The 10642-nt window shown below is 43.8% G+C and overlaps 1 protein-coding gene across 2 annotated transcripts; it reads left to right on the top strand.

The window, feature by feature from the left end:
* Nucleotides 1–747: 747 nt before the first annotated feature.
* On the top strand, nucleotides 748–8057 carry LOC122373828 (keratin-associated protein 19-2-like). Of its 2 annotated transcripts, XM_043352201.1 has the most exons (3): nucleotides 748–800; nucleotides 7091–7265; nucleotides 7484–8057. In XM_043352201.1, exons 2-3 carry the CDS (start codon nucleotides 7117–7119, stop codon nucleotides 7815–7817), a joined length of 483 nt encoding a protein of 160 aa, XP_043208136.1. In that variant the 5' UTR covers nucleotides 748–800; nucleotides 7091–7116; the 3' UTR covers nucleotides 7818–8057. The 2 variants fall into 2 exon arrangements, with proteins under 2 accessions (XP_043208136.1, XP_043208135.1); XM_043352200.1 differs by lacking the exon at nucleotides 748–800 and having other exon boundaries at nucleotides 6833–7265.
* The last annotated feature ends 2585 nt before the right edge of the window (nucleotides 8058–10642 follow it).

Genomic DNA, 10642 nt, shown 5'->3' on the forward strand with positions numbered 1-10642 from the left:
ACACGCCGATAACTCAAAAAGTTACCGGCCGATTTTTTTAAATCTTTCACTATACGAAAGAGCAAACATTTGTGAGTATGTATGGTGAATTTCTAGATAATCCAACAATAAATATGGCAGTTAGAAGCCTGCGAAGGGTAAGATGTCGCCGGCTGAAGCGGCACCGGCCGACGCGGGAAACGCGGCAATCCCAATTTTGTGTTTACACACTCATAACTCAAGTTTTTACCGGCCGATTTTCAAAATTCTTTGACCATATGATTGCCTGTACAATTCTCAGTCTTCTTGCCGAATTTGACGCGAATCTAATATAATCAGCGGTAAGGAGCGCGATGTAAAGACGGAACCGTCCCGCCCCGGCACAGTCTACAATTCAGGCGGCGCGTAACGGCTAGCGCCGGCCGCCGCGCCGCCGCGCCGCCGCGGCGGCAGGATGTTTGACTTTACACCGCTATTACTAGAAAAGTTGTGAACCGATTTTCTTACTTCTTGCACGAGAAGATCCGCAGTTCAATTCTGGACAGGTAGCCGAAATTTCACATTGATATTATGCTTGCGGCGCGAGTTATTGGCGAAAAACAGGAGGGGTGGGCGAAATCCGCCCCCCCTTCCACTGCGCGTGTTAAGTATGGAGTGCAATAGGTATCAAACTGCATGTAACTGTGGTATATTTGGAGACAATAAAGACAACCATGAATGGAGACAGCCTGAATGGAGACAACCATGACTTTTCAATATCACTAGAGTTAAACAACACTTTTTGACTAATAGCAAAACCAACGACGATTGGCTGTCCAAAGGTGAGGTACAACATGTTGTCCCGCCCGTCGTTAAATTGCCACCTTTTACGGTTTTCGGTTTAACCCTATTAGTGGCAGGGGGGGGGGGGGTTGTTTTTATCCACCCCTCAGGTTTTTCGGGAATATCTCCGAAACCGCTGTAGCTACGATGCTGAAATTTTCTGACTTTTCCTAAAACTAAATTGGGCACATTCCCTGGAAATTTCAAGTTCATAACTTTACCAGGGGCGGCTCCAGAGCACTAGGAATTGGGGGGTCCTATTCGTGAAGCGAGTCATTTGGGCGAAGATCACGATGCTGCACCAGTTTTACGAACAGTGAATGAAAGGTATCATGTGATAACATATACAAAGTTATTGTGCATCCTCTTTTGACACGTTTTTGCTATAATAGGCGGATCCAGGCGTCCAAAAAGGGGGGTTATGTTTTACCTCCCAACATAGGTGCCCTGACACCGCCTATGCATGACCAATACAATTTTAGTCGTTCTCTCATAAGACAATTGTAACATAACAAGACCATTGCCACCCTTTTTAGAAACAGTACCAACAAAAACCTTATTTACTATACTTTTTGTGTACCCCCAATCTCAATGATCTGTATCTGCCTATGATTTTTGAAAATGCATATTTTTAGGATCCCTGTGAATTCCTGGTTCATTCTCTATCGATCGGCAAAAGTTGCGTTAAGATTGGTTCAGAAACCTGGCCGTGATAAACAGTCTAAAATGTATCTGCAATTTGCCCGTTTTTACCCCCCTCTACCCCCCCAATTGACATTTTTTTATTTTATTTTTTTTAGAAATGTAGATCTCGTTGAGCGAAATCGAATGCCGTTTGAATTTTGAAAATCGGCCCGTTAGATCTCAAGATATCAAGGGGGGGTCGTAAACAGCCCCCCCCCCCCTGCCACTAATAGGGGGTAGCCAGGAGCCTGCCACTAATAGGGTTAAAACGGTTTTCAGTAGACCTGACCCACCTATGACCTACCCTGAAGTTCGTTTCCCGAAATTCGTCCTAGTTTTCGAGATATCCGCATTCGAACTTCACATTGATGCCATCACAAAAAGTGTGGGAGATGGGATTTTAACATGGTAATGTTGCATTCCCATATTCCACACATTTGTGATGACTTTAATCTGAAGTCCAATCGCGAATATCTTGAAAACTAGGCCGAATTTCGGGAAACAGACTTCAGGGTAGGTCATAGGTGGGTTAGGTCTAGTGAAAACCGTTTTGTGTAAAAAAGGTGGCAGTCTTCCTTTAAGCCAAAAAAAATCATCAAGAAAATAAACAGTTGTCCTGCCCTCTGCTATTAATGTATTACGCCATTGGGATATGTGAAACGTCATTTCTCCATCGTGCAGGAAGAAGCATGCGTGGGAAATACCTTCCTACACTTGGCCTTGGCTAATGTTTTGGCCTGACCTCGTATTTATCGAAAATACCTCGGGCCTAACTTTACATTCGCTAAAAAAATCAGTCAGATCTAAACATTATTCCAGCCCTGGCCAGGAATATATTGTCTACGATGATCGGCTCGAGCCCAGTTATATAGAAGAAGAGTATCCCCCCCCCCCCGGCACGATGTGTTGCTAGCGGAACACCTCATCCGAAAAGGTGTGCTTGTGATCGTTCAAAACTCACCGTCTTTGTCGGCCGACTCCACGTTTATCATCGTCTGGGCATACGAGTACTTCTTCGCGGTATGTCTGATTTTGTGCACGACATGCTCCTTCACGTCCTCCTCGAGCCCCATGATCATTCCCAAGTCAGTCCACACCTGGAAACATCGCAAAATCACATTGATGAATGGAATTAACATCAAGCAGCATCAAGTGAACATTATATCATTGTGGAAGGTCAGGTCAGGTAAGGTCAGGTCAGGTCAGACAAGGGAGCCCAGTTCTGACTCTCGGGCGGGCGCAGACTCAGAGCCGACTGCAGCGCGTGGGGTAACCGGTCAGATGACCCCGCGGGCGGCGACGGCGGCGACGGCAGGAGGCAGAAAGTTGCGCTATCATGCCATACCTAGGTATTTGGAGCATTTCCATACAGTGTCCCTGAGTGAGGTGCTTATATTGTTGCTTACACTGTGAGTTGCATGGTTTAAAAAATATCACAAAATCTATAACTTATTAGCTCTACATAACAATCTTGATCAAAACTTGACCTAAATCAGGGTAATTGACATGGCTATTTCCCCTGGTTTCAATGGCCTTGAGCATGTCATGGGTGACAATTTGTCTTCCAGAATTTCATCATCGCGGAAATCTTCGTCCGCAAATCTACGTCAACGCATTTCTTGGATTGTATGGTCATACTACGGATTACTGTAAAGTCATACTAACAAAACACAAAGTATACAGTAATTTCAGCTTACCTTCGAGGACTGGGACGCTTGCTCGGTTCTCTGACAGAAGGTCTTGGTTCTGACGACTTGAGCACAATGGCGGTCGCGAATGGTCGCGAACTGCAGAGACATTCCGAAAATATTATTCTTGGAATAATACTGTGCTGGACGAATAGATTAATCACTTTTAGATTAGTTATGTCACAACGGAATAGGATTATCAAGAAAGTGATACAGTATTGCTTGAAATACGCTCCCGAATACTCCCGAAGAATAATGTTAGTAATGCTACCACATAATATTACTCCATGGTTATAAAATTATTGTCCGGACATGATAGTTTTATCACGAAGGACGTAATTTTTACACCTACATGAGAATAGTTTTATTCTGTCGCGTCAATTTATCAGCCGTAAAGGAGTATAAAAATTACCCGAAATACTCCACAGCGGTTTATTTTTATGCAGTTTTGATAAAAGTACACTAGCTGTCAATTTTATTACCATCTAATGGGAGTTCAGCACAAATATATTCCAATGACCTTGTTTATCACTGTGAAATAAGCTAAAATTACCCCATGCCTCTTTGAGACTGATATAAATTTATAACCCGAAAGAATAAAAAGGACACGTGATAAAATTAGAAGATAAAATTAGCACTTGCTAAAACACAAAAGAGATGATCATAGTACCAGGTTTAAGAATAACTTTCAAAAACGCCCTTAATGCAATGCAGAGAGTAAGAATACGCTACAAAACATAATCATTATATGCCATTGGTGCGTGATTATTCGCCAAACTGGAGTGGAAAAACTCCAAAAATAACTCTCTAGGTGTAAGTTTTTTTCAGTGTGCACCTAATCTCTTTGATAACAAATATTTTGATACAATGAATTTATTTCAGTGTTATAATCGATGATAATGTCTGATGATATGACAAGGCAGGTAGTATAAGCAATTAGTGAAACCCTAGCTGCGAACATTTTTTTCTTATTTCGACATTAACCCGGTTTACATAGCATATTTGACGAGGTTCTAGCTCGTTAATTTGGCGATAATTTCGATGCAGTGGTCTTCAAATATTTAGAGGGGATCATTTTGTAAATTGTTCAGCACCATTGGCATCTTTTGCAACATCACGGACGGAGATATAAGCTTGCAACAAACCCTATGTAAACGCATCTATTGTAGACAAAGCGGCTCTTAGGCCGTGAACTAAAACTAAATCTAACTAAAAATTAACTAAAACTTAAACATAACTAACATTAAACTACACAACTAATGGAACTAAAACATCACAGAACACATATTGAAACTCGAAAATTTTTATGCTCAAGCACAATTGTTCTAATCTAAACGATTCGACTAAATTATATGCTGGGTCAGCGTCTTTGACGCGCGTTATACCTATCTAAAAAAGACGTTATGGCAGCAAGGAGGAAAGCGCTTTAACCCTCGCCGGCTGAGGGGGGCGGCGGGTGCCGCCCCCCCATAGGGTTTTTTCGCGATAGCTCCGAACACGCTGGCGATAGAGAGCTGAAACTTGGCATACCTGACCTTTGATCCAAGCCGGATCTTTTGACACCAACCGCATTTTTGGGTCAGGTCAGGTCACTGACCTATGACGTCATAAGTGAACCTCTGCACGGTCTTCAGATGTCGCAACTTCGCAACGCCCTCACTGCCAGAGGAGATGTCACAGGGAAATGAAACTTGCAGGATCTAGTATCCATTATGAGTCCCACAACTTGTATATCTCGGATTTTTTCTAAAGGTCATATGAGGTCAGGTCATTTTCGTGACCTCACCATTAGTCAGTCAATGGGGAAAAATGAAAACTGCTATTCTGGCGCCGGGAACGATCTCCAACTATCTCAAGCACACAGAATCGTGATTTGATGCACTCCTTGCAAGGTTAGATGCGTCACTTTTGCAATGTTGACCTTGCGTGACGTCATTTATGACGTCATCAAGGTCATATTAGTTTTTCGTCAATAACTCTTGATCAAATTGAGCTAGCGAGTCGGGAAAGCCACCAATGGACTCAGGAAGACCTGCCGAATCGAATGATATGCGACATGACCTCTTTCGACCAACTTCGAGACCTGGGGGTGCTGACCTGACCTTGACCTGAGGTCAACACCCAAAGTTGACCTGACCCGGGCAAAAAGTATATCATTCGACGCGCCTGAGCGAGACGAACACGATGCTGCCAAAATCGGCGCTCTGCGGCCGTTTTTTGCGAAGTTATTCACCAAAAACTGAACCGTACCTTGGGGCACTTGACCTGACCTCAGAGGTCACCGGTTGACCTAGGACCTTAAAATCGGGTACCAATCTCTGCGTCTCGTAACGGCGCACACGCTCGTTTTTTCCGCGACGCGCTAGCTCCACCAGGGGCGAAACGGCGAGGGGGGTCGTACCCGCCCCCCCCCCCTCGGCCGGCGCGTATGTAGAAAACCAATAGGTCCGGCGAGGGTTAACCCACGCCCCAGTGGCGGTCTTCGCCAACTTCGCCCTAGTGAGGGGGGGGCATATGTTACCACCCACCTCTAACTCAAAAACTAAGAGGGCTAGAAAGACGCGGTGAAAAGCAGTCGATAGCTCTTGATGCGTACGTTTGAAAGTATTTCGGTCATTTTTCATCTTAGAGCAATATTGGGGTCACCAGAGGTCATCAAAGGTCAAAATTTGCGAATTGTCATTATATTTTTCAGAAAACATGCCATTATCTCAGGAACTATGATAGCTAGAAAAACGCTGGGAAAAGCAATCGATAGCTTTTGAACTCTTCTTTTGATAATGTCATCATCAAAAATGACCTCAGGTCAACGGTTTAGCCTCCAGAGGGCAAAAACTCCAAAAATATTTATTTTTAAGAAGTGTTTTTCGACAATAACTTTTGACTAAAAAAAGCTAGGTCATTTCTAATGCCAGAATCGTGTTCCTCTCGCCGAGACGCGTCGAATGAACTATAAGTTGACCTTGAAAGGTCAACTTCAAAATTTGACCTCAGGTCAAGGTCATGACCTGACCGAAAAAGGTCATGTTGCATATCAGTCGATGCGTCTCGGCAAGACAAACACAATGAGGCCAACCCCAGCGTTCTATCTCTTTCCAATCGAGAGTTATTGGCAAAAAACTGTTTGTAGCCTCAAATGACCTCGGATGACCTTTCAAGAGGCTATCAGCAAAAAAGACACCTTGGTCGTCACGGGTGGTCCAAATCATTGTTATCCTGAAATATTTGGACTGTTCCTATGCATACACACGGATCTAGAGGCATTTTCGTTTTTCTCCATTGACTTATAATGGAAAGGTCACGCCACTGACCTGACCTTAGGTCACGCATATAAAAAATCCGAGATGTACAAATTGTAGGCACCCATAACATCATGTAATCCACCAAGTTTGAAACCTCTCTGACAAACACTGCAGGCTGGACATGATTGCAAACGTTTTTTAGGCTTGGTCAGTTAACTTGACCATAGTGACCTGACCTGACATGACCTGGGGTTAAAAATTTCACACATTGTCCAAAATTGATGTACCAAAAGCTACCCCAAGCGGCGCGGCGCTACGCGCCGCGGTTTTTTATTTATATGAAAAAAACGCGACAGGGTGGTAACATTTGCCCCCCCCCCCCACTGGGGCGAAGGTTAACGTACCTATATGTATAGTGTACTCGTATACCTACATATGCGCCTACATACCCTCCTTCAGCATTAATTCCTAATTGCGCAATGCGCGTCCTTCTCAGGCAATTAACTCACACGCAAGACGCTTCGGGCTCTGCGTAGTTACAGTTCCATGTCTACTGAAAACTAAATGTGCTCGTAATTACCAGGTCAAAGCTCAGTCTGCGGTTAGGCTGCGCCCACCTCCTTGGGGTATAAGAGCCGCCGATCAGCACAGAGTGGCATCAGTATCTCTTCCCAGTTCCGAGCTACCTGCAGCAGAGAACCATGAGGCTGATTGTGGTTCTGGCTGTGACGCTGGCCCTGGCGGCTGCCGCTGAGGACAAGGAGGACCACGACACCGCTCCATTGGCAGTCAGTGGGGACCAGGATACAGAGGCCAACAGATACTATTCACAGGGAGCCAGCTTCGGACGGTGAGTTGATGTGCACTTTGTCTCGACTTTCATGTCTTTTTTATTTTTGTTTGCACTTTCGGAGGCGAAATGAACGCATGTAATATCGTAATTTTCTGATAACATTCGGTCATTGGCTATGAAAGCTGGAATCTCGATATCGTAGCTTGTAGCCAATGATTTGGCTAAAATTGAAAATGGTATTGTAACATCAAATAACTATATCGCTTTTATTGCAGTGGTTATCCGGGCCAGTACGGTGGACGTCGAGGTTACTATGGCAACAGCCGTGGCGGCCGTGGCTTCGGGTACGGTCTGAACGGGTACAACGACTATGGCTTCGGTAACGGCGCCTACCGCGGCTACGGAAACCGTGGGATGTACGGCGGCTACGACCGGTCTCCCTACGGCTACGGCAGCCGCGGCTACGGCAGCCGCGGCTACGGCGGTCTCGGCAGGCGCGGTGGAGCCTACGGCGGCTACGGCGGCTACGGCCGGCAGTACGGCGGATTTGATGGTTTTGGAGCACGGGGAGGGAGATACGGCGGCAGATATAACGGCGGATACTTCTGAGCTATCCCACAGCGAACGTCAGAAGATCATGAGATGTGTTCACTTCATAGCACAGTGTCATACAGCAACAAATGTCTTTGTCTTTAGTTTTACGCGTTTATAACTTGACGGACGCTTTATCCTTTTGGCGACTAATGATTTCGTGTCTCATATTTGTGTGTTGTCATTTCTCTTTGTTTTTGTGCTGATAGGATGTTTGAAGAATGTCTCTTGACATAAATATACCAACATACAACAATGGCATATTATAAATCTCCCTAACCTATACAGTCTTCCTTGAGCAGCTTTAAACTTCGGACATGCGTGACGACACGGAGCCTACGGAGCATTTCGAAGTCATATACAGAAGACTACGGAGCAGGCATTTTTCTTTCAATATAATGGCAAACAACATAAATAATTAGGAACTTTGAACAAATGCTTGGAATAAAAACTTTAAACTATATAACCTCTTACACGGCCTTGACTATAACAGGACTAATTTTATTTTGCGGTGTCTTGCTCTCAATATAACCGTTTTCACGACGAAGTACGAACTGTATCTAGCAAAAGTACTGAATTTGGCCAATTTTATCCAAAGCTCTTTTAACCCGCGCCCCGTTGGGCTCTGCCGAGCAACGCGCCCGGTTGGGGGGGGCCATTTTGGCCCCCCCCCTAAAATCTCGAGAACCACGCAACATAGCGACAAGCGGTAAACGGCGTTGGATAGCCCCAACGGGGAACTACCTTGTGACCCAATTTTATTGACCTAGGTCAAACCGATGACGTCACAGGTCAGGTCAAAGGTCCAATTTTCACCGTTTACAGGCACTTCAAGAAATGCATTGTAAAATAGAGTAAAATGCATTTCATTGAAAATCATCGATGGGGAAATGTTCTTCAAACACATATTTTGCTATTTGAGGTCACTGATACCAGGTCAGGTCACAGAGGTCAGGTCACGGGGGGGGGTCACAATATGAAAGTGTCGTGTGATACATGTTTTATGGTCCATTTTACATGACAAATGCGATTATATGGGTCAGGCAGCCTTTGGGGCCAGCTTAGATCACGTTTTGGTCAAGGTCAGGTCAAGGTCAGGTCAAGGTCAGGTCAAATTAGGTCAAATTTCAAAATTAATATTTTTGCATAAAATGGGTATCGAATCGATGCAGCTCGTCACGGGGAGTTCAATGGTGGTCTTTGTTTTGCCGTACGTGGTCTAGAATCGCTAAAAATCGAGTTCAAAAATTTGACGTCATCATTTTTGAACAGTTTTTTTCGCTATAACTTGGCCAAAAAACGAGATATCGATCTGAAATTTGGTATGTATATAGAAGAGCGCTGGGACTATCACATATATTCCGGTTTTTTTCGAAATTCGGAAAAATTTTGGATTTTTTCAAAGTTTTTCTAAAAAATCAATTTTTTGATTTTTTTTTTGGTCCAAAACCAAAAATTTTGAAAATCCGAGATAGCAGTTTTGTAGCGCCGCTTTTTGTCTACTAAACCATATAAAGAACTTTGAAATTGCTTGATAACTGTAGATTTGGTGAGCGTTTCAAGATTGCATGTTTTTTGCTCATTTTTGCTCGAACATGACCTCAGTTTGACCTCAATAACTCCTGACCTAAGGTGACCTAAGACTTGAAATTTGGTGTGAAGGTGTCAAATTGATGCCCGGGAAGGTACTGAAAATTTGGCGGCGCTGCGCGCTGCCGTTTTCTTGCTATTCAGGAAAAACCACAGGGGGGCCAAAATGGCCCCCCCAACGGGGCGAGGGTTAAAGCAAATATTTTCAATAAATTCATGCATGAATTTATTCCAATGTTTCAATAGGTATATGAGGACCGTATGGGTTAGCGGGCAATAGTACAAAATATTGCCCGATTTGACGTCACGTAGCCCGAGGGTGACGACCGAAACATGCCTTATTGCCAAAGGCGTGACCGAGGACAATGCTGCTTGTCGAGGTCTTCACCCGAACTAGCGCAACCCAAGCTGAAAACTACTAAGAATCAATTATGGACCCAACTTCATTAAATCTCACCAAATGTGACCGAATGTGAGCCACATCATTTTCGTGAGAAGAGCTGATGTCGTCCTTTTTAGCTTAAATAATGTCCTCAAAGATGTTAACCCAATTTAGGCTGTTGGTATGATAAAATTGTTAATGATAAATTACGTTGCGCATTTTGAAGGGGCGTATATGCTAAAATACACATAAAAGTACCTACTTATGGCATGCAGCAGCGAGCCGAACTTTCATTTTTGACTTCATGTGCACATTTTAAGTCGTGAGCCAATACGTTAATACCATAAGTAACATTTACCGGTTGTGGATAACAGCACTTCATTTGTATAAATTATATAATAAATGTGGAGATTTCTGCAACTTTTTAGTATCACGTGGAAAAGACAAAGGACACAAAATATTGGGATCAACCACCAATAAATGACCTCTGAATTCTGAAATGGTTGCGTTAGCGGTGACTGCATGCTTTCCAGAGATTCGCACACAAAATGGTAGCGGTGTTTCTCGGAAAGCGTCATGTACCTGGGTTACAGGAGCAAGTAAATACGTATCAGGAGCGGATTTTCCTATTCACTGACCACTGTAGACCGTTTGTAATAGAGGTACGTACACATTTACTCAGCCCATATAATCCCGGTCATGGTCGCGTCACGCGCCTCGGCTGTGCTAAAAATATGAGTAAAAACATCTTGATAGTCTCGACTAACATTTTTTCAAAGCTTTAAAAATGTATAGTCACCATTCTTATGTTACCACCACTCTCAGTCGAATAATCGGTCACTCTAAATATTTAACAAAAAACATTCCGGTT

The sequence above is a fragment of the Amphibalanus amphitrite genome, unplaced genomic scaffold, assembly GCF_019059575.1.
Source record: "Amphibalanus amphitrite isolate SeventyFive unplaced genomic scaffold, NRLGWU_Aamphi_draft 001558F_arrow, whole genome shotgun sequence".
Taxonomy (NCBI): Eukaryota; Metazoa; Arthropoda; class Thecostraca; order Balanomorpha; family Balanidae; genus Amphibalanus; species Amphibalanus amphitrite.

What these genes read in the sequence shown, in the direction of transcription:
- LOC122373828 (XM_043352201.1), top strand. Translation starts at nt 7,117, where the DNA reads ATGAGGCTGATTGTGGTTCTGGCTGTGACGCTGGCCCTGGCGGCTGCC. An exon ending in CAGGGAGCCAGCTTCGGACG is followed by an intron (nt 7,266 to 7,483) that starts GTGAGTTGATGT and finishes CTTTTATTGCAG; the next exon opens with TGGTTATCCGGGCCAGTACG.